This window comes from Anser anser (assembly GCF_964211835.1).
Source record: "Anser anser genome assembly, chromosome: Z".
Classification (NCBI taxonomy): Eukaryota; Metazoa; Chordata; class Aves; order Anseriformes; family Anatidae; genus Anser; species Anser anser.
The window spans coordinates 34,350,596-34,375,844 of NC_139723.1; the positions used below are offsets into that span (position 1 = coordinate 34,350,596).

The 25,249-nt window shown below is 41.1% G+C and overlaps 1 protein-coding gene across 4 annotated transcripts in view; it reads right to left on the bottom strand.

Moving 5' to 3' along the window:
• Positions 1–22,614, bottom strand: part of NRG1 (neuregulin 1) — a 471,972-nt gene extending 449,358 nt beyond the window's left edge. For 2 of the 4 annotated variants that reach the window (XM_083818936.1, XM_083818933.1), the window contains exon 1: positions 22,573–22,588. In XM_083818936.1, coding sequence (XP_083675062.1) covers positions 22,573–22,577 — 5 coding nt within the window. In that variant the 5' untranslated portion in view covers positions 22,578–22,588. Of the gene's footprint in view, positions 1–22,572 lie in introns of all 4 variants that reach the window. The other 2 variants (XM_083818935.1, XM_083818934.1) reach the window with 2 other exon arrangements.
• Positions 22,615–25,249: the final 2,635 nt, after the last annotated feature.

Genomic DNA, 25,249 nt, shown 5'->3' on the forward strand with positions numbered 1-25,249 from the left:
GAAAGGAAAGGAAAGGAAAGGAAAGGAAAGGAAAGGAAAGGGAAAAGGAAAGGGAAAAGGAAAGGAAAGGAAAGGGAAAAGGAAAGGAAAGGAAAGAAAAGGAAAGAAAAGAGAAAAGAAAAGAAAAGAAACAAGAAAATAACTGGGTTTCAGTGTGTATTTTCTACTTATGATAAAACTGCTTTCCCTTAGTACTGCAGGTTAGAGAATCCTGAAACACATGCACATATATCCCACAGCCTCTGGAAAGACTGTCATTCATGTACAGCAGTGCAAAGAGGACCATAATGTAACAGGTTCAAGTTAAGAAAGTTCAGGCAGATACTGCAAAGCTGAGAAACTAGTCTTGTTATAAACACTGAGTGGCAGCAGCAGAAATAAAGCAGTCAGGGCAAGAAGTACGAGCCTCATGAAAAGGCTTGACAGTTCCAATAAATGACGATAAGCTGTTGCTTTCAAAGATACGTATTTTAAAGATCATACTCCTTCTGTTTTCTTTGAGAAGCTTTGCTGGAATGCTGCTCTTGAGAAGAAGTTAAAAAAATAAAAACAAAGCGTTGATACATGTCAGCAACATGGACAGCGGGACTGAATGCACCCTCAGCAAGTTTGCTGATGACACCAAGCTGTTTGGTGCGGTTGACAAGGGATGCCATCCAGACCTGGACAGGCATGAGGGGTGGGACTGTGTGCACATCACGGGGTTCTGTGATGTGGCCAAGTGCAAGGTCCTGCATCTGGGCTGGGGCAATGCCAAGGGGGCACCCATACAAACTGCACAGAGAACGGATTTAGAGCAGCCCTGAGGAGAAGGACCTGGGGGTGGTGGTTGACAAGAAGCTCAACATGAGACAGCAGTGTGTGCTTGCAGCCCAGAAAGCCAACCGTATCCTGGCTGCACCAAAAGCAGCGTGGCCAGCAGGGCTGGGGAGGTGATTGTCCCCCTCTGCTCTGCTCTTGTGAGACCCCACCAGGAGCACTGCATTCAGCTCTGGGGTCCCCAGCACAAGAAGGACATGGACGTATTAGAACGAGTCCAGAGGAGGGCCATGAAGATGATCAAGACGCTGGAGCAGCTCTCGTATGAAGACAGGCTGAGGGCGTTGGGGTTGTTCAGCCTGGAGAAGAGAAGGCTCCGGGCAGACCTTACAGTGGCCTTCCAGTACCTAAAGGGGGCCTACGGGAAAGCTGGGGAGGGATTTTTTGTCAGGGAGTGTAGTGATAGGACAAGGGGTAATGGCTTTAAACTAAGTGGGGTCAATTTAGAATAGACATTAGGAAGAAGTTCTTCAGGGATGGTGAGGCACAGGAACAGGTTGCCCAGAGAAGCTGTGGATGTCCCACCCCTGGAAGTGTTCAAGGCCAGGTTGGATGGGGCTTTGAGCAACCTGCTATGGTGGAAGGTGTCCTGCCCATGGCAGGGGGGTTGGAATTAGATGATCTTTAAGGTCTCTCCCAACCCAAACCATTCTACAATTCTATGATTCTATGATTACTTTATTAAAAGTGAGAATAGAAATTAATTCAACTGTTAACCACTATGTACCTCCTATGTGGAATTATGTCAGTAACAAAAATAGTGCCATCAGTGGGATGCTCTTGATCAGTGTTTGGTCTTTGTCATCTGCATCTGAATTTCCAGATTTTGCTGAGGAACTGTTTGATCACTGTGTAACAGAGAACATATGTAAGTAAGGCATCCAACTTAACTGTCATTATTTAAACAAGCAAACAAAAAGTCTGCTTTCTTTTCTAACTGTATTTCAGGAGGCTATCATACTAAGAGAGAGATTACAGGAAGCAGCTGAATTTTAGAAGATACAGAAGGAATTAACCTTAATTATACCTATCCTGACCATTTCTCATTTTGCAGTATCATCACGGAGTTATGACTGGGAGCTGTGGAAATGGAAAAATTAACATTATCTGGCATAGCTCACAAAGAACAGCCTTGCATTACCACTTCCATCTGAAATGTTTTTCTCCTTCAGTGTGTGTTCAAGCCCCCTTCCACAGAGGGGGAAAAAAAAAAAAAGAGAAAAACAAACAAACAAAAAATCACCTCCAAGCAGGAAATACCAAACACCAGTTATCACTGCAACATAAATGCATTATTCACAACTACGCAGCACCCTGCTTATGTTTCAGCAAGGAAATGCCCGTATGTCAGCTAAAGCTACAAGGTGGTGTCAGGGGAATCCCTGTCGTAACAGCTGACAGGTAGGAAAGCCATGAGGCTATATAAATTTACTTCCTACTACCCTCTGAGAGGTGAAGCCACATCTTCCCTTATTAGCCTTCACTGCACACAGAAGAAATCCCAGCATGACTGCCACATGGTGTGACTGAGAAATAATATGCCACTTGTGAGGAAGCAGGTCATATACAGAGATCTCTGCTTGGTGCCCAGTTATTATCCACAAGGACAGAGCTTCTTGAAAGGCTGTCTGCTGCCCCACTCACCTGCATACCACTGCCAGTGGCATAAATATCAGTCAGCCTGTGTTCCTATACAAAATAGACAGCATAAATAAATTAGGAGCCATAGCCTTCTCACTCTATTTCCTTTACACCATTTCTCTCTCCCTAGCTAAACAAACCAATTAAGGACAACAGGTTTTTAGTGTAAATGGCTGCTGCTATAACAAATCTTGTCTTTCAGAAAGGCAGTAACAGCTGCTGCCGCTAACGCTGAGAAAAGGAGCATGCACGGCCACTTGCCATTACAACATGTTCCACCCTCAATTTCCTCTCTGCCCCAGCAGTAGGAGAATGGAGAAAAATAGATGTTTTTACTGACTTGGAGAAGGCATCACTTTCCAGAATCCGGGTTCACAGATAAAAGAAGAGGTTTTTGTGTTTGTAGCAATACTAAAAATATGCTCTTGCAGGCATCCTTATGTTCCCATGATCCAGTCAAAAGTATTTTGGCATACAGTCCACTCCCTAACAAAAAGCCAGCCCAGCTGCACACTGAAGTTATTCTGATATGTTGTAAGCACAAGAAGATGTTCCTGAGCATAGGGAAGCAATTTGTTTTTTCTTCCATGAAAGAAGCTTCTCGTTGATTAAAAAATAAAGAACTTATTATGTCAAGCTATTATATAGTATGCTGTTTTTCTAGGCAGACACTGAAAGAACGTGTCATCCTCACATATTACTATTTCCTCCAGGAAGCCTATTTATCAATGTTAATTTTCTTTTTGGTGCCTGATTCCTCCTGAAGGGGACTATTGCAACCAGAGCAGGCCCGAAATCTAAGGAAAGATCTGAACCTCTCTAGTTCCTAAAACGAATAAAATGTAGAGGTCAGTTATATAGCTGGACTCCGTATTTTGAAAAAAAGCAATCAGTGTTTCTGCTATTAACTGTTTGACAAAAATTAGAATCATCTGTTTTTTAACTAAAAAAAGTGAAGTCCAGTGGTGTTGTGTTAGTATAAACCTCATATTAACTTAAGTTTCATGCTAGTGGAAAAATTAGTCTAGTTTCAAATAATATGGCAGCCTGGGTCAAGCACATCTGGCCATGACATGCATGAAAAATTACATCATTTTTGTGCTAAAAGGTGACCAGGTGGGAAGCAAACATAGAACTGACACATAATAATGGGTCATTTTGTTGTAGTTATCCACTAATTCAGGGACTGTATCATTGAATTAGAAATCATGAGGAAATTGCCTTTATGACCTCTGTGATCGGCAAGTCTGTGTCAGCCTGTGAAGGATGCATGTACATGCCCTTGTCTGTGCCATGTCCCCCTTACAAGACATTGCCGAATCCTGTCAGACTGTCAGTGGTTTTGCTTGTTCAGAGCTGATATTGTACCTCAGGGTTTTGTAAATTTACACTGTGGAGGACTCCCTTTTGGTATGGCCCTGCATCAGGCAAAACCAGTTCTGCTGAGCTATAGTCTGGCTGGTATTTCTGCAGATAAATTGTGTGTGTTGCTCTCATTTAAAGCTTCCATAGATTTTGCCTTAGTTAGGAAGGCGGTTTGCATCCAGTAATCATAAAACCCATGTCCTCACCTTCTAGAGCCTGGCACATATCCTTCATATTATTCTGAGACCAACAGCAAAAAAGACATGGCACATTAAAAGTGTTAGCTAAACAAGAATTCCCTGCAGGTAAGGAAAAAATCCTCTTTAAGATGTGAGTTTTGTGCCAATAGGAGCACTCACTGGTTTGTAGTTTACAGGAATCTACTGAATCCCACTCAGCCTAGAAGAGTTACAAACTGGACCACAGAGAGAAGCAACCCTTTCCCAACCAAGTCTATCTGCCTCACTCTGCCATAACAGCTGCGTCTTTCAACTTCTCTTTCACCATAACCGAGAAAAGATACCAACTCTTTCTGCTCATGTGGGTACATCAGGTACCTGTACATGCACAGGTAAAATATGGCCTGTAAGATTAGTCCTAAAAGCAAAGCCTTGATTTCAGATTTGGACAAAAGTGAAACATGGGAGATTCCTCTCTAACATTAGGAAACACTTTTATATTGTGCAGGTGTCAGAGTGCTGACACAGGTTGCCCAGGGAGGTGGTGGAGCCGCCCTCCCTGGAGATATTCGAAAACTTCCTGAGGTCCTGGCCAACCTGCTGTAGGTGTCCCTGCTTGAGGGCTTGGACTAGATGGCCATCAGAAGTCCCCTTCTACCTCAACCACTCTGTGATTCTGTGCGTATGGCTGTGGTAGCACAGAGGTCTGTCTCCCTACATGGAGAAGCCTTCTTTCCGAATGGTGTGCCCTTGAGGCCTGTCTGCACATCTCTGTGAAAACAGTCCCTGTATTTACCATTGTAAACCACTTCCAGCTGCAAGCAGCGCATCCAAAAATAGATTTCCTTATAGCATCAGCTTGACACAGCACAACCAATCAACTAATAAGAAAGAAGGTGCAGAAAAATCAAGATTAAGCAAAGATAAGGATATAATAGCAGTTTTTCAGGATGTCTTCTGTGTCCTGCTTCGCATCTGCTGTCAAGAAAAGAACAAGCAAGGAATGACAGGAGGGAAATTAAATGTTCTTCCCAGTGGAGGCTGAAGCAGTGCTGCCTTGGCTGTACAGCAGGAGGAGCTTTTACAGCAGGTTGTTTCCTATCACTTATTTTACAGGGAGGCACGACACATTGTTATTTGTTTTTGCCTTTCTGCAGAAATTGGCCATGCTGTAAGCAAATGTTTCAAAAATAAATTGCTGTTTCCCATGGCCTCGCAGAGTGAGACCCACTACATAAGGTTGATTATGTGTCATCAAGAGCGAGTAACTCTTCTCAGGTACCTTGGTCTACATCATGCCTTGCAGCAGAAAAAATACGACCCAACTTTGGAGCTGCTTGTTGGCACTACCATGAAGAAGCAGACAATTCCTCTCCAGGCTGCAGAGAGACAGCTGGACCAATCCCAATTGCCTGTGCCCAGGTACGGCAGCGGACCTGAGCCTATTTATCTCCCCCTCCCAAAGACAGATCTCCCCCTCCCAAAGCTCCCAATGCCTGTTAGCAATAAAAAACTCAACTAAGCTAGAAAGAGTTAGGCCACAGTCCTCCTTACTTAACTGAAGCTGAAGAGGTAAATTCTGCATTTAACTTTTATTTTAAATATCCTCTGTGTCCATCACTCCTTTTCCCTGCCCTTTTTAGCAAAGGCTTCCAAATAGCAACAATGGCATTTGTTTTCTTTGCTTGAGATGACTTCAGCAGCCCTCCTGCTCAATACAAAGTCCAGTCCATCAGTGTCATCCCCACTCAGTTATCTAGAGCCTTGAGAAGCAGCAGGCTACATTTAAAGATGGAAAAGAGGTTAGGATAGCAATCAGTCAGGGCTGAGCTTTGGTGCTTCCAGGAAAACAGCTGATATAAACACTTCATCAACTGTAGGAAAGTTATTGATCCAACTTTGACCATATGGCAGGAATAGCAGGTAGATGTGTAGCAACCATATTAGTATCCAAAGAGGTGTAGTATCCATAGCTGTACACAACAAGATTTGGGGGTGGGAAATGCATTTAAAATCGACAGTCACGTAACTCTCATGTGATTATTTGGTATAAAGCAAGGCCTCTTACCCTTTGCACTCTACCAAACAAGGGAGATAACATCATTTGCTAGTACATGGGTGATTGTGTGTTAACTTTCCTTCCACTTAGTCAGCAGGCAGCAATTAGCTCCATTCCTGTGAATTTACCTGTGATGTATTCTAGTTCAGTCACAAGCTCTCAAATGACCTGTTGGAAACACCCTGCCAGACCCAGAAGGACCAGATTAAACAGTCAGAGACCCCTTTGTCTTGAATCCTTTCACCCAATCAAAATAAAGTTACTTTAAAAATCCCCTTTTAGGGTCCCTTTCCCTGAACACTGGACCAATTGAGCTTATTTCTGTTAATACTTAGAAGTGATTGTATTTAAAAATCTTGTGAGTATTTCATGGAAACTGAAGTACAGCACAAATAAATTTACATAAATATACTTAACTTTGCAGATTGATTGAAAGTGATTCTCAGCAGGACTTTACTACTTGTTGTTTATCAGGGTCTGGGAGGTGAGGGCTTCACTGCAATATAAATATTACATAGTTGACACAGATTTTCACACTGGAAACTCTAATACACTTATCTATTTTGGAACAGAAGCCATACTTTCGGATCACCCTAATGAGAAAGAATATTTGTATACTACACTGAAGAGTAGAAATTAGGTGAACTCTTGCAAAGCAGTGAAAGCAGTGCCTTCCAAAAATCTTCTCTAACTGTAATGTCAAAGTGTTGCCTAGTAAATACATGGCAGTGAAAACCCAGATAGGTTTACTATCAGTCAATTCAAGGTTAGTCATCATTGCAAGTATGAGGAGTGTATACAAAAGAAAGTAAGAGGACGAACTTAATTAATTATTCTCTGTGAATTATTTATTCAGCTCAAAAAATAGCCATTTTTTTGCTGCACAATGAGAAATTTCAAAGTCATTCCACAAAAGCTGCTTAAAAATTCCTTGGTTGAGACAGACCTGGAAGTGAGAAAGTATAAGGCAGAGCCTGAGCAGACTGCCGGCTGCTTAAGACACTTCAGGTGGAATGCTGACTTAAGCAAGTTTTTCCACCACCTTCAGAGCAAGTCTTTCCCCTCCATCTCAAGACTGATCATAGACATCTAATAAATGACTGGCATTGAGAAATTGCAGGCAAACACGTCAATTCTTTTGCGTGCGTTTTCAAAGCCAGTGCTGACAGCTTCACACAGCTGCCTGAGCATATGCACCCTCTATATTATGCTAATGCTATCTGCAAAACACGCTTACATATTACAGATTCTGATCCTGCAGGGCACTGTGCTATGATCCAATAGAGCATTTAAAGATGTGCTTAAATTTGTGCATCCAAGTTGCCAACATGAAGCACGTATCTAAGTACTTAGCTGGATCACAGTCAAGAGCTCTCTGCCTTGTAAGATAAGCTCTGACACAACATATATTTTAACTGGCAGAGCAGCATGTTTTTGATAGTTTTGAAACAACTGGAACAAAGCTTTGAAGTATCTTGGGTGAAGTAAGCTTACTGTATTTTTTTTTAAGTCAGAAAAATAGATGACCTGCCAGAAACATGCAGTAATGATAATTTGCTTGTTAAGTTAAAAAAATATTTAAAATTCAAGCCTGATACTCAGTCTTCTCTTTTCAAAAATTACTTTCACATTCGAGTCTGCCAGGCCGAAGTTGATATATATAAAACAAATATAAGAAGAAGAAAACCTCAAAGGAAGACACTGTTGTTGCTGAAGATGTTACTGGCATCAGTATTATTCTAAATTAAAGTATTTTTTTATAACCTCGGGCCATATGGAGGGACAATGCATTGTGTTGCCAGTTCAGCTTAAAAATAGTCTCAACTTTTTCCCTTTTCCTTACAGAGAAAATGTTAACAAGCTAAAACCAAACTCTTGAAAATGAAGAGATGGAGATTCACTGCTTATGGATACATAAACTACAGCTGTGCTCTGCTTCCACAGCATTGTTTACAGGAGCAAAGCTTTAATCAACATAACAAAGTACCCTAAGTCATCACATGGAAACATGATCTAAGGAAGCTCAAAAGTACAAGAAAGTTAAAAATAAGTATATTTATACTGAGTCTAAAAACTGATTTTTTTTTCTGAGAACTTAGAATCTTTGTACATCTGGAGTTGAGATGTGTGTCAAATAAAGAAATTGCATTTGCCTATGGAAGCTTGTGAGTAGCATCTTTAATGTTAAACCCAACACAAGGCGTGCGATTGTGATGGGCTAACTGGCTATCAACACAGATGGCAAGGACAGCAGGAAATGTATCTGCAGGTAAGGTGGCAAAAGCCCTGTCTGTTCACTTAGCTTTTCCTCAAAAGAGAGCCAAGTTTGGTTCTCCCAGTAGATACCTGCCTTTGATGAGCTCTCAAGACTTGGGCAGTTGCTAAGATTTTGATGCAGTGATTTAAAGGATTAACAACATTAGGCTTTCATCTCCTTTTCTAGGGGGATTAGCAAAAAATGTGTGTGTCTCAGTCCCAGCATGTGAGAGTATAACATTAGTGAAGATGAGTTATTAATATATCTGTGAAATTCCTTCCCTGTGCAGCATCTTAACAAAATATCCTGGTTGTCCAAGGGCCAGTCAAGCATTTTACAATAACCTTAGTCTGATGTGACAGAAAACTACTCCACACTGCAGATTGGTGTTATTCACAGTTTGCTTTACAATTAAAATGTATGCAGTACTCACTGAGCTGTTTATTACTGATGAGTTTATAAGAATAACTCTTTTGGTCCTAGAAAACATAATAATATCATGTTATCTGAAATGCCATTGACTATAAGTTTAATAACTTGACCTATAAATGCAGACATTTCTAATTTTTAGGAGAGTCTTGCAACATGTGACCAGTTTAAAAAAAAAAAAAAAAAAACTTGAGTCATATTTTCTGTATCATTCAAAGGCTTCTCTGGAAAACACAGTGATGTTTGACTGCCAGAATCATATCTTTCATTAACTGTCTCTAAGCTCTACCTTCAACACCAAGCTATGAATTATAATCTGCATAGAAGTGACCCCAAATGAACAAAAATGCTAACAAAAATGCCTACGGGGATGTAGCAACTGCTGAGGAAAAGATTTAGCTATTGCTGTTCATGGTATTCTGCTGCATTGTAACCCAATTTCAAAATAGAACAAATGAATAGAACTAAACAAGAGGGAACAATAGGTCATATTAAAACACCATACTAAGACAGTTACAATGGGAGAATTACAGAGACTAACAATGCATTAGTCATCTATATGCATTTGCAGCAGAAAAAACTGAGTTGCCACAGAAGATGCTGATGGTGCTTAAAAATGTGGAAATGACAGTCTGACAGTGTGTGTGTATCTCCATTAGAGGCATTGGTGGGTCAAAAAAATACATCTGTAGTGAAGCAGACCTGATCTAGTACTTCCCGGTTACTTACAAACCATCTTTTTGCCATCCCATCAGTGCTACTAAGGCCTGTATGACACAACTCACTTCTTGGGCAAACAACATTAAAGTAAGATTAAGTTTTATTGAAAAAAAATAACAAGAGAAAATTAATGCTGTTAGGAGAAGAAAACCCCAAAACTTCTCTACTTTGATACTAATGGCTTGTACTTCTGACAATCTCTCACTCACTAAATATCTTCCTTTTCTTTTAGGGGAGTCAAGATTTAAAAAACAACAACAACAAAGCTATGGTACAAGCCCACTGTAATCTTTGCAAGATGGCAACAGTGGTGCTGATCAATGCAAAGGTGCAAAGAAAAGGGTTTTGCGGAAACTCTCTTTTCTGTATCTGTATCTTCCTCATTACTTTTCCATTCAGTAGAATGCCTTCAACTCATTGTCCTGAGCAGGACTAATCATCAACACAATTAAGCGCGACACTTTTCAAAAAAAAGAAAAAATGACACTGGGTATCTTTTGTTTCTTTAGCTGTGGGAATCCAACACACCAGGTTTGTTCATCTGAAAATCAGGAGTGTTTCTTGTTTTGTCTTTTCACCAGACACCCACACACTTGTATTTTCAGTGAGGACACAAGCCATTTTGAATTATAAGCAACTGCCAAAACCAATTAGATGTCTTTCTCTAAGTCAGCCATATGGAGTTAGTGCCTATATGATACTGCCAAGGGTGTTCACCTTTGGATGCCCCTGCAGGTTTCACTAAAAAAAAATCAAGTCGCTTGGCAGAGAACTGCCAGTATTAGTGGTTCAGCTTCTTCTCCTCAGGAACAAGTGATACCGCACCCCAAGTGCTCCCCAGCACAACAGAAAAACAGAGCAGGGGCAGAAAAAGAGCGCTGCTTTGGGGAGGAGAGGGAAGAGATCCTGTGAATGACTAGACAACACCACTGCAGATCAAGAAGCCGTTTCACTATCACGATGACATATTAATTCCTGGACTCTGTGATGCTCAGTTACAGATGGATGTTCCCGCTTTCTCCTTTAGCAGTCCTGACAGCAGAAAGACTTCTGGTCCAATGTGAATCTAGAAGTCACCCTAAAAGCTGAAGGCTAGTTCAGAAAGTCTAGTTCAGAAGCCTTTTTGTGGCACCAAGATTGACGTCAGTATATGTTCCTTAACAATATAGTCAAGCACTTCTGAAACACATTATCACATGAAAGTAGTATTGTCAGTCCTCCTCTTGCAAACATTAATAACTGACCTAACCTGAAAACAGAGGGAAGTTCAAGTACAGAAAACTGTAATGGCATATGCTGAGTCCCCAGCTAGCTGGCTCTAACAGTTGGGCCACACTGCTTCTCAGTGGGTTTCTCCTTGGCACTTCTTGTCTATTCGCCTGTGTCTTGACATGTTTCAAGTACCTGATGGTCATTTTTAATCAAAACTTATTTGCTTAGGCTTTCCAGGTTGTTTAAGATATTGAGTTTCCTCCTGTGTATTTTGAAAAAAATATATATGTCTCTTAGCTTTTTCATATGACCATACCACTCACCTTGTCCAGGCACAACTTCAAGGTGGCTATAAATGACCAAAGACCTTGAAAATTCAAGACAAAAGGCTGACTGAATTTTAAGGGCCAGTTTGCACCTAGGGAAATGCCTTTGCAGAAGATGGAACTTCAACGCATTATAACAACTTCTGTTTGCTTATATATACTCTGGTATCCACTCCAAAACACGCCCCCAAACCCCCCAAATTTCATTGAGTGTCAGAATGACTAAAAAAAGGATGACAGCACCAATAGACCAATGTCATGAAATGGCCTTTTTAGTTGAAGACAGATCAAAAGAAGACGACATTCTGGTCTCTGTAGAGTTTTCCATAAAGGCTTTAATTTTCTGTTGTACTCAAGTGACAGAGAGATGAGAACAAAACATACACACCTTGACAAACTGGGAATTAGAAGATCAGGTGTCACATCTCAGCAAATAAGTACTTCAAACACCTCACGGTGTCTGCTTATCAGTTTTCTTGTGATTATAGTTGGATGAAAACCACATGTATCTCAATCAGCAACAAGTTTTAACATTAGGATATTTAATTTTCACTGATCTCTTACCAGAATCTCAGACAAACAAGGATGACTGAGATCACCTCTTCTGAAGTCCTGCACACACAGACTCCAGAACTTTTCCCAGCGATCTTAAATGTCTAATAATTGTGGGAGAATGATAGTGTAAAAGTCTTGATTTTAAATCTTCAGTTGATATTTTCTTCTAATAGAAAGTGATGATATCACCTTTCTCTTGCTGCAGAGACTGTAGACCAAATCCCTTGCAAGCCATGTTTCCAGCTGTTAGCTGGGTTTGGAGATATTTTCTGAAATCTTTTCAATTGGCTCATTTTCTAGAATTCAAATGAAAACTTGACACATGACAGATTAAACTCCACAATGTTTATATGCAGGGAGCCCTACAGCAACAGTAGATTTTAAAAGAATGTCGTTTTAGTTTATGCAATGGAGTGGGTTCTAGTGTTTTGTCAATGCTCGTGACCTCTGATTTCTTTCCACAGATGTTATTTCCGAACTCCAAATCCTGCTCTCCCGTCAAAGTGTATAGTCTTTATTTCACAAGTTCTCAGTTGAATTGGACAAATATGTATACCATTTAGTTGCATCCAACTCACAAGGAGATCATGGTCATCCTCTACCAATAGTATCTTCCCAACCTTAACACTCTGCCAACCTGAAATGTTTTTATGGTTTCTTCCAGAAGACTGGTTTAGAATACCAGGCGAACAGCTACTACATGATTCTAGAAAGTCAGGCATCCTACTACTTGTTGAATCCTAAAATACTTCGATCTCAAACCTTCTGTTCACAGTCTGTAGGCAGTAGAGACTTTATGGGTACTAAAGTAAAACTAATACCATTCACCTTCAATCACAAGCAGTTTTTCAACAATATGTCCAGTATGGTTTCTGTGTCAAAATCACCTGGATGCATTTTGGCATTTTTTTTTCTCAATTTGAAACTGAACTGCAAAAGATTTAAAAAACTTATAAAAGTCTCATATTCTTGCATGGGGAACTGCCACTTAGCTGACACAAATAATGCAAATTTATATATTTATATATTTTGCATATATATTATTATAGAATATTGCAAAGCTGCATAATTTAAAATTGATAACAAGGAAAGCATTATGTAACTGCTCACCATTCCCAGTTCACCCACCAAGATGACCTTACAGTGATCAGTGAATGAAGTGCCAGTGACAAGGAAACACACGTACCTACATCAGCAAAGGAACTTCAAAAAAACAAACATTGCTAGGGAGGATGAAGACAAACAGAACATAGCCTGTCCACTTACAGGGACAATGAAATCTTCAGCTTACAAAACCAAAAAGGTTTTCAGACCAGCACTTAACGAAAGAAATGTAATATATTTCATTCAAGCAGTCACTATCCACAAAGCAAAATGAATAAACTAAGATATTTTATTCTTCTTAAGAAAAAAAAAAAAAAAAACTATAGATTTTTACGAATCTAAGAGCCTGGCACAAGATACTAGGGAAGAAACTAGATTACATTTCAAGAGAATAGACCTAAAATCAATTAGCAGCCTACAACCTGCAAGAAAAAAGAAAAAAAAAATTGCAATGACCTTGAGCTACAGATAAACTGTCCTATGTGAAAAGAGACAGTAATCTCCCCAAAAATCTACCTATTTATCAATCAATGTTACTCTACGAAAAAAAAGAAAAAAAAAAAAGTTTAATTGCTTTCTATAACTGTATGTTAGTTTTTCAGATAATGCCTCACAGTTAATAAAATTGGTAATTTGCCTATGTTTTGCCCATGTTAAATTACACAGTGCAGCTAACCTGTTTTCTGTGGAGTTGTCTGCACAGTACCTTGTTTGTTACGTGGATTGCTACAATGATATGTTAGCCAGATCACTAAACATTAAGAGGAATTCATAAATATGAAATACAGTAAACTTTGCAATGAATTTTGGAAATTAAAAGCTGTTTCAAGCTTTGATATTTTGCCATTTAAAAAAAAAATCGGGAAAGAAATGTATCTGTAAATATGGGAACATGATCATCTCTGCTACAGCTGTGCTGAGAAAAAAAGTGAGAAGTAGTGAAGATGCATCATCTTTTTAACGTTCATCTGCCGTTAAACCACTACAGCAGATTAATTTGTTCAGGGAAACTGGAAAGATGGCAAGCTTTAATTAAGAGAATCAAAAGGTGATCCCACATTCAAGCATGGTCAGGAGAGCCTTCTTAGTCTCCAGAGGGATGTCTAAAAATCAGAAAGATTAATTTCAAAGGGATTTCTGAAATCAATACAACAGTACAGCAGTGAACAGTTATTCTGTATTACTAGGGCAAACATAGAGTTTCTTGATAGATGTAGAAATAGCAAACAGCTCTGCACTATACAGGAAGATTAAAACAAGGTATTGTCCTTCAATCAGTATCTTTATACATATATACATATATATATATGTCTATTATAAGTAACTTTCTCTACCAATTGAAGAAACAACACCAACCATGAAGTATGGAAGAAACTTCTCCTGAACTTCCAGTAATGGTGAGACTGAAGATGCCACCGGGATTTTTACCTAAGAGGTTTCCTGGGACCTTGAGTTAAAGAGAGGATGTGCAGGTAAGACAACAAAAGAGCATGAATATAGCTTTCCATATATGTTTAAATAATCTTAAAATCAGTGAATCTAATCAGAAGTGTTAGCTTTCAAAATCATGCTTTCAAATCCTTAATAAGAGCAAAAGTATTGATCCTGCCTGCACTTGCAAAGAGATTATTCATCATTCCATGTCTGGACAACATTTTCAGAAGCAATGACTTAAAATTAGCCTCCTAGAACAGGAATTATACATGAAAGTAGGTCAGAATTGAAAATGAAAAGCATGGTCAGTTACATATAAAATCTGAGGAAGGTTTAAATTTAATTTGTTCTTCTAAATGGTCTAGTTCTGTTCCCCTTGGCTCCCTCACTATTCATCTTCTGAAGACATTGCAGCATGCAAACCTAACTGACCGTTTGTCTTGACCTTCATAACTTGTCAATAAAGTAAGACATTTTCTCAGACATAGCAGAACATCCTGTTCTGCCAAAAGAAAATCCCAAATAAATTAAAAGATTGAAAATCTGGCCCCAAGCCAGAGACAAAACCCTCATTTACCACAATTGGACAAAAACTCACTCCAGCTGAACAGAGATACTTAACTGCACAGCATTTATCAAGCCATTTCATCCATTTCCTACATATCAGGAAGAAAGTCATGTTAAGATACCCTTTTAGGATTTACCTGGTTTCTGGTGTTTTTCCACAAAAAGCTGTTTTGTGTCTCCCACAAGGTCCTCCCTGGCACAGCAAGGAGGGTCTTGCTGATGAAGAGAGTAGTGTATCACAAGTCCAGTAACAGCTAGTCACAAGAAACCAATGTGAATCATAAAACTCACAGCAATAAACTACCTGAAAGCCAAGACGTCCATAACAACTTTATGGTGCATAAAGTGGAGCCGTAGACTATTTCTGTTTTTCAGTACTTTAGCACAAAACAGGTAGATTTTCAAAGACATCCAAGAATCACTCATCCTTTTTCTCCTACAACTTTTTAACAGGAATCTAAACAAACTAAAAATAACCAAATGTCCACACATCCATGTCCATGTAGCAGATTTGAAGTTCCCAGCAAAAAATGTTTGGACAAGATACCTAGAAAAGCTACCATTTCTTCTATGCTGTGTGTTTTGGATGAATCTTTGTACTTAAATTTTTATACTTCTAGTAAGATTTATATCTACTTAAATAGTAAAAGGAATCTTAAAAACTAAGGTTTTAGCTAGTCTAATTTCACCATGCGCTTAATTACCTCAACTGTAATCATTGAACTCACTGTTAATAAGGAGGTATCATATTTCTACTAATAAAAATTTGCATGTCTTTAATATTCCTGCTTACCTTTATTCTTTTATTACTCATTACTACTTTTTAGGAGTATGCATACTCAAATTTGTGTGAAGAGGGACAAAAATTCTGCTTTGAAAGTGAATGCAGAAGTGTTGTCTAGGACGGTAGACACATACACTTAAAGCTTTCAGCTATGCAATTTGCCAGATGTCAAAGGAGAAAAATTGTTTCAGAATATTAACTGAGATATCCCACCAAAGCGCCAAACTGCTTTCCAGTGCAATTTATGCTGGACTACAACAACAGCTTCGGGGGCTGTTCTTGCTGCCAGTGAAAGTCAATGCAAATTTTGCGACGGAATTCAGTACAGAAACAAACTCTAACGTAAATCAGAATTTTGTATACTTATAAAAACCTATCACATAACGGATTTTGTACAAAACTCTTAAGGATCGACTTGCTTATGCTGCTTGATACTCCTCACAAAACACAACCAATGCATCTAATAGGAAAAAAAAATAGTTAAAACCACCTCTGATCTTGAAAGGACCTATCCACTTGTAGGGCTCAGCAAAACCCTTTGATAAGAAATAAAAGACATGGCAGCAGTTCTTTCTGGTTAAGTTTAAAGATACTTGACCTACAGGAGACCTCTGGCAACAACCAATGGTCATAACTAGACAAATGACCAGTGGTCATACACTGCTGCACTCAGCCAGTGATGCATGCAGGTCAGATCCTGCTGAAGGGCCCCCAAAGGCCATGCCTCGCTGCCAGCTGAAGCAGCTGTAGCAAAGCTCTTGGTTTCAGCACTGCAGGATCAAACACCAGGCACTGCAGTGTTAATCTCTGCCGTCTCCAGGAAAGCATCTGCTGAAAACTAGCAATAAGGTGACACCACCACTATTATGCTCCCACCCATGGCAGAAATAAGACTCATCAGCATATTATGAAACAATGCACATTAAACAGCACAATCTCTTGCTTGCTTTCACACAGTTAAAAACCATGGTAAGACTAGAGAAAGGTGGGAGTAACGCTGGAAAAGACCCAAAAGGAGACAAGAGAAACCATGGATGCTTCACTTTCATACACAAAGTAGAAGAAGCCATGCACCTCTAAGATTTAAGAAGGCAACGTGTCAGTAAAATACACTGCAGGAGCCACTGTTTTTATTTTATGCCAATCATTTTTTCCAGAATATGCAATATTGGTTTCTTAAGCACAAATGTTAGATAGCAGCTAGTCATAAAACTCAGCACTTCAAAATAACACAGGGGAAAAAATTCACTATAAACAGGGGATTAAAAAATAATACTGAACAAACTGAATAAATAGTGATAAAAAATAATACTGACAAATTCTGACTGTCATCTGATTCAGTGAAAATGTGTTTGATGACAGATGATGTCACCAATGGAACAAATCAAAATGTATTTGCTAGTTGGAGTTGGTATTTTTCCCATGGATATATATCTTCCCTTGAGGAGTGAAACAGAATCATCCTTCCAGTGAGGAGTACAATAGAATTAACTGTTCTCTATTAGCCTCGTACAGCTAACTAACAAACATGAAAGCTGAGAAGAAAGAAGAATGTAGTCACCGTGTATGTGGCTTGCCCTAGCAAGAAAGACTGAATGTTTTAGACAGCTGTAACAAAAACCAATCAAGTCCCTTATTCACCTGTTATGAATCAGATTCCCTCCCTCTGCTGGCTACCAAATGCTCTTTCACACAAAGAAAGTGCTAACACATACATGCAGATAACCGTCAAAAACTGACAACTGTTCTTGTCAGAAAGCAGGTGGGTTATAAATGGATTTTGACTGTTGCTGTGAAAAGACTTTCTAGCATGATGAAAAAAAAAGTTGCAGTACTGTGCACAGATTAGGGCTTTCTGAATGTTCTTTTTAAAACCAGTATGGTTAAAAAATGGATGTTAAGGAAATATTTTCAGAATGTTATAGAAAATATATGGGCTATTTTACACTCAAGATTTCAATTTTTTATTTGGTCAGGAATTTAATTTGGATAAGTGCCTGATAGGCCCAGCGTTTGCAGAAAAGCAGATGTGTCTTTGTCAAAGTATGATATTTTCTGATGTTCCTCACACATCCGTGAAGTGGCTGCTTCACCCCTGCAAGTGAGAAAATCCCTTTGAAACATGGAGGTATCAAAGGCAAAACTTCCCAAATTTCTTCTGACTCACCTGCTGATGATCTGCACAGATACAGATGATGTGGAGCTGACAGCTTCTACAGTTTCAACTTTCCCCTTTGTTTCCTCGGAGAATGCACATATTTTTCAAGATAGCATGTGAAAGTTTTTCTGACTCATAAATTGCTATTCAGAGACCTTAGCTTGGATGCTTTTTTTGGTGCAAATTGTGATATGAGCCGCTACATTTTCTGTCCAACAGCTACAAGACCATCAGATACAGAGTTAGCTATGAAGCAGTCAGATTTTCTCTCTGCCTTCCAGAACAAACTGGTTTATTTAACCGGTGATCTCATTAAGAATCTAAAACTTTGTTAAGTCATAACAGACTTTACAATAATTGAACATTTATAGTTTTAGTTAAAACTTAATTAAGATGTACATTGTGAAAGCTTAATTAAAATGTTCATTAGTGAGCTCAGGCATGAAGTGCTAAATTAAGCATGGAGCTTCAGGGAAGATGCTTGAAACTCTTTGTCTACACAACAACAGATTTTTTCTTCTACAGTATACTCTATCCATCAATAAACTGATATAAATAAGAAGAATATCCACAATAAACTGATATGCCAGTTTACTGAACTATTTTAAGAATGAAAGTGCTGGTGTGCATGACTCACTTTTTATTAAGGTAATGATGGTGATGCATTCTGTTTAGATATGCATCTCGTTGCTGAAGATGATCTTGGCATGAGAGCAGCAATATACCTATGCTATTCCAGAACGTTACACAATCAGAGAAGACACATCTATTTGTAGATGAAATGAACGCTCACAATCAAATAAACATTTAGAACTACTACCAGAATGCAATGAAACCAAATTACTACCAACTGCAACCCTTATCTATGTGGATAGATACACACATATACACACATGTAAAGAAGGCACTACAGGTGGAACCATCCGAGCAGTGAGATTGACACATGAGAAAAACAGACAAGTTCTGCTCACCTTCCTCACATGAGCAGTCCCAGTCAAAACACGGAATATAGAAGTGTGTGTTCGCATGCAGAAGGAAAGGTCATACAATATAAAACCACAGAATCATAGAAGGGTTGGGTTGGAACAGCTTGGGTTGAAATTATTGTTACTTTCAGCAATTAAATTGAAATAGTAGTAATTAAGGTGTGTGTGAGGTCAAGGGGAACTAGCACCCTCCTGGCAAGACAAGGTCCTCATTACAGCATAGACTGTACAGACACCAGAGGCAAAATCAAAACTCCCATTTGCTTCAGGGGCATGGTATTAGGCTCAAGGCAGTCAGGAAAGGTAAACTCTGCACTTTGAAAGGGCATTTAGCACCTCAAAAAGTTGCCGTTTAGAATGAGTTTCTCATTTAAAAAATGGCAATTGGTTAGAATGACTGACTGATGGGCAGGTTAGGAAGGCTGCAAAATCCAGCCCACAGAAGCCAGTTAGGAGTGCTATCCTCTGACTTGGCACACAGACCTACTGACAGGCAGCTAAATCCCTGCAAGCAAAAGGAAAAAAGAGAAAACCCCCACAGCTCAAACAGCTGTTGAGGCAGCAACACTGAATAAATCCCAAAGGGGCCTCCCTGGCAGGGTGTTTGATCAGGATCAATGTCCAGCCCTTCAGAACTGCATTTATCCCAACAAGAAGTGTTACCCAAGAAAAAAATCTGCCCACTTGAATCATGATGTAAACACAGGATATATACAGCCATAACCATGTACACATAAGAATAGAGAAGAAATACATTCAGACTATGCTTCAGTTCAGCAGAGCATTCAGAGCACACAAACTCTAAGTAAGTATTTCCAGATAGTGGCACATCCTTTCGTTTAAAGAGACACATTAATCAATCTTAGCTAGCCTCAAACCGATGTTTATAGATAAAACCATTTAAAATGAACTTTTGATGGAGTATATTTTCAGCAGTGCTGGGAAAAGCTACAAACCATAAGTATGAAGGAGAGTCAAATATTTTAAGGAGGTTTCAAGTTCGCTCTTTCCTCTTAATTTCAGCCCATCTGTGAAAGTGACAGTGAAATCATGTAGCTATTCAAAGAGTGAGCTGACAACATGTTTAAAGTTTAGAATAAGCTTTCTTATTCCTCCCCTCTTCATTTGATTAGAAACATCTGTACATCAGGAAGAAATGTGACCCTTTAGACAAGGCTGCTAACCAAACCAAAATGATTTAGCACACTTAGGGGCTGGATTTAACCTTGTTGTTATAGAGGAGGCCTGTAACATCCACTGAATTGCATGTGTGCAAGCTAGTGAATAAAGATAAAAATAGACTCCCTGGTGCAGGCGAACAAAAGTCAACTATTTTTATCTCAGATCTCCAAACGTATTTTTAAGTTGCTTACACTTAGGAGCAATCCCCGAAGCAGCTACAGGGAGTTTGACTTGATGAATAGAGATGAAAAATACTTTTCTCATGTTCTGTATAATCAGATACATATTATATTAAAATTAAATTTAACTTCTCATTAAATGAAACGGATTTTAGGCAACCTGATGAGTATATTTAATTTTTGTTAGCACAAACATATTTTTGCAAACCCAATTTGTGCCTACATAGATGTAATTAGGCTGTTACTAGGCTCAGTGTTAATTTCACAGTGAGGTTTTGTGAAAATCTCAAGAAATAAAATAAATAAATAAATAAATAAAACAGTTAAAATGCCTGCCTGTGGTCAACACACACAACACATGCATACACTGGCTTACCAACTGGTACATATCTTCTACTGTGCAAGAAAGCAGCCATCTATAAAACTATCATGCATGACTGCAAAGGTGAGCCATTCAGAATACACTGGATCCTTCTGCCTATTTTTAACTGCTGCTCAAAGACAGTAAAACACATTGCAAGTGGGGACAGTATGTAGCATGTACGTGGGGGCTGCATAGCAAGCATGACTGAACATGTATACATCTATTCCTAAATCAGAGCCCACTTCTGACCAGTGTAAGCTCGTGCTGTTCTGGACCTTCTTCAGATGTAGCATGGGAAGGACCTTATAGCCCAGCAGAACTTAAAGGAGGAAAGACCATGGGTTCAGTTGTTGCTACATAAGCAACATGTACCCTTAGGTGGAGTGCCCCACTTTGTGTCCTACACAGATGTGAGGAATGCCAGCTGAATGCCAAAAGATGATCTCTGCTGACAATTTGTCTCCTGATTGATCTGCTTCTGTGGTTTTCTACATAGGAGTTCCATATGCCCTCTCATTAGTCACATGAGAAGTCCAGCACGGAAGCCCCTGATTAATCATGCCAGAAGAACACATACAAGCCTAAGCCTGAATAAATGCCTTCAAAACAGTGGAGGAAATTTATTTCCATCCTGAGGTCTGCTTAAAGTCAGCAGAAGCACTTACACAAGAAGATAAAACAGGTAAGGAAAAGTTATGAATGGGAGACAGCCTCAAGATTTATCTGAATCATTTTTTTTGTCTCTCTCAGTGTCAAGAGAAGCAACCAACACCTCAGTGAGCACAGGAACGACATTTTGTTCAAAAGAGACTCAAGCAAAATGGCCCAGTTTCACTTAAAATAAATAAATAAATAAATAGATGTTGTAGCATTGATCAGAAAAGCGGAAGCCACAGTAAACAAGCATGAGATGTGACTTACAAGCCAGGACACACCAGCCAGTGAAATACAAATCTCACTGAACCACAAAGGAGTTTGAGCATGAATTGAGGAGAGTCCAGGTTTTACAAGCTTTCACCCTCCTAAATCCAAGATTTGCATAGATTCCCATTTATGCAGGCCTGAATCACTGCTCCAGCCTTCACTTTGTAGACGAAACCTTCACCTCCAGAAAAGTACTTTGCTAGTTTCTGTGTAGCTAACCAAGGGTCCTTGCCCATGGCTAACCTTCCAGATTATACAATAGCCTCGTGATCATACAGTTCAATTCTTCTCGGTCTTAGTCTGATGTCTATGGTAAACAGTATTGTTTCTTTTAAACAGGCTTCCCTTCAGTAATAATATTAATATTAACAATAATAACCTTCCAAGTGCCATACATTTACAGAGTTGCAGAGCTCAGCTCCCACTAAGTCCAAGTCACTACCTAGGAGCTGAAACCTGTGGATAACTGACACAAAAGCTCAGAGGAAGGACTCTTTGTTGTTTGTTTTTTTTTTTAAGCTTGAAAAATAAACCTAATTCCAGACATGCAATAGTGCAGTTAACTATTCGTAAAAATGAAGAACGTTTGCTACAAGAAATGGAGAAGAGCGTGTTCAGCTGCAGTAGAAGGGGAAGGTAAGCATTAGCTGGAAGAGGGAAGGGTTCAAACAGAAGTATATAGTTACTACTTCTGATCCATTCAGAGAAGTTTCCACTGTAATAAATGAGTCTACTCCCAGGAGTAAGGATGCATTCTCCCCCAGCCATCAGCTTTATTCCCTACGTGACTCGAGACTAGAAAAATGTGAGAATAATGCAGCTGCGCTTCATTGAGCTCAGATTCATTTCGGCTAGCGCGCACCAAAAACCAGGGGGTACGCTTCCATTTGCAAAACTGCAGGGTGCCAAGGAGCTACTTTACATCGCCCGCTGGAAGCAAGGCTGGAAAACGCAAAACACGAAATCCCACCCGGTGCTGGGCGGCCACCGCCGGAGCGGCGTTTGTGCTGCCTCCCGCCGACCCCTCACTCCCCGCTCCCCCTGCGACCCCCTCGGATCCCAAACCACCTCGGAAGGGGTTTTAGTGGGGGGACCGGGGCAGGTCCTCTCCATCCCCTCTCGGAGCTGCGCGCACGGCGGCTCTCAGCACCGCGGACAGCGGCTGCGGCGGGGCCGGCGGCGGGGGATGCGCACTCACCCCGTGCTCACACACTCACCCGTGCACACTCACTCACCCCGTCCACACTCACTTACCCCCGTGCACACACGCTCACGCCCCCCACCCCACCCCCACACACGCACACCGCGGAACCGCCGCCGTCACTCACCACATCCCCCGCAGGGCGCCCCGCCGCCGCCGCCGCCGCTGCCGCCGCCGCCGCCTCCGCCGCCGCCGCTGCCGCCCGCCGCCCCCGGTGCCGCGGACGCCCCCCGCAGCGCGGCGGCGGTGGCGCCGGGCGGCCGCGGCTCCATGCGGAGGGCAGCGGCGGCGGCTCGCCTCCCCCCGGCCGCCCCGCGGAAGCCGCCGCCGCCGCCGCCGCCGCGCACAGCCGGAGCGGGAGGGCGGGGAGCCGCGGCCGCATGGTGCTGCCCGCCGCCGCCGCCCCGCCCGCAGACCGCCCCCCTCCCCCGGTACCGCACCGCCCCCCCCGGCCGGCACCAGACGGGCTGGGTACCCACCGGAGGTAGCGGGCGTCGGTGGGGTCGGGGAGAGAGGCACCGTGACCCGCCCCCCCCACACACACACTCGGTGGTCGGGGGGTGGAGGTGGGGGTCTTACCCCTGTGCTCAGCAATTCTTGTCTTTTTTTTTTAATTTTATTATTATTATCATTCCCTGGTCAGTTCTTCCTGTCGAGTGCTCCTGGTGTAAATCTAAGTGGGTGCTGTTGCTCTTCTGTGGTCTTCAACAACCGGGGGTATGTAGAGCTTCCTAGCGAGCTCCTCAATGAGATAACGCCCCCCGAGTCAGCGCTGTGGGTAACTGGGGCGCAGGCTTGAGCAGGGGGCTTCTCACAGCCCCAGGCATATGCAGGGCGAGAACTGCTGTCCCTGGATGATTTTTAGTCTAAGGGGACACAGCAGGCACACAGTAATAACAGCACAGGCAGCAAGATTCGGCGTTGGAAGAGCTCATGGGATAACCCAGGTTTCGAACTTTTAAATAAAACCCCACATCTATTTTCCCAGATGCTTTCTTACCTCACAACAGAGCCAAGCTGACACGGTAGATGGCTTCTCTGGGCTTTGTCCAGTTGAGCTGGGAAGACACCTAGTTATGGAGAATCCACAGCCTTGCTGGGCCTCTCTCCCAGGCACTGAGCACCCATCCAGGGAAAAAAGGAATCTTCCAACCTCCCATGCTGTGCTGCAATGTGTCTTCTGCCTTTGGTGCACCTCCAAGCAGTCCTGCTCCGTCATCTCTGTGCCCTCCCATCAAGGTGCTGTAGACAGACAGAGGAGCTCCCTTTCACCTTCTTGTACCCAAGCTGCACAAGAGCACTTCTCACTTGCCACATGCCCTTCTCCAGGCCCTTCATGGTCTCAGTGGCCTCTGCTGGATTTGCTCCATGGGCTCAGTGTCTGTCCTGAGCTTGACCTGGGGAACCCAAACTGAAACTGCCCTCTGATTATGCTGAACTCCAGGAGGCTACCATCACTCCATTTCTTCTCACATTTGAGGTCCTTCTGAAGAGCAGCCCTCTCCTCCAGTGTATCCACCATTCCCCAAGTCTGGGAGCACCTGCAGGCTTGCTGAGAACACGCTCTGTGCCATCATCCAGGTCAACATCAGGCTGTCTCAGCCTTGATACTGACTTCAGAGGACCACCAGTAACCAGCCGTGAGCTAAATTTTGTGCGTCTGAATAACACACTTTGAGACCCACAGCACAGCCAATATTCCACACAACTCTTAGTCCACTTACCCAGTATTTTTCCTGTACCCCTATCCACTTGCAGTTTTTACTATATCTAAAAGCATGTCTAGAATCTGCAGTGTGTGTGGACAGCACTGACCAGTGGCACCCTATAATCATTTATATGCGTATCTGAACTCAGAGTATAAGAAGTAATCTCGTTCCTCTTCCTTCAAGTGTGCACTTAAGTATTAGGCTCCTGAATGAGCCTTAGCTACGAATAAGAAGAAAAAAAAGAAACAAATATTTTTTTTTTATTTTTTTTTTTTCTGAGAATACTGATTACTTCAATGCATCCCTAATTTGAGCAATGCTTAACAAAGAGGTCTGATTTGCACTGAAAGCTGTGATTGGCGCTCTGATATTTCTAGGCAGCACAGCTTGCTGATAATTTTGGGCTTTCTGAAAGGTGACGCTTTGAAAACTTCCGTTTCTGTCACCTAATCTCTCCCATAGCGAGCAGGCTGCCCTGGTGGATCACAGGTCAGTGACCTAAATCCACCCTGGTTACCCAGCCTGACTCCCTGATTTTAATAACCAGCCTGCTCAAGCTTCCCATGTCTCAGCCCTGTCATTTTAAAAAATGAACTACTACTTATTCTTTAAAATATTGGACAACCAAGAAACAAGTGTCCCATTTGTAGAAGAAAATGCTCTTATGTTTCATATTTTTTTCCTTTCACATGTATCTGCGTTTTAAAAATAAAATTTAAAAAAAATGGTTTTCTCCTTAGTGCTGTTGTGTGTTCATAATTCAGTCCAGAGCACTGTTAATCTTGTGTTACAATAACCATCTCAGCAAACACTTTTCTGGGGAAGAATGTCAAATTGAGCATTTATGTACATGTTTATGGTTAAATGTGCTTAAACCTACAGATATTCAACAAAGCACTGCAGCTTATACTTAAGCACACACTTAGACACCTTGCTAAGTAAGGACTTTTCTCTGGAGTAAAAAGGCAAGGCACCTGCATGTGATCTTGCAAGTAAAGTTAACAAAAATGCCCAGAACAAATGACAAAAATACAGTTTTATTTCTAGCATGAGTACAAAGCTACCTGGAGTTCACTCAATGCCCTCTAGCATACC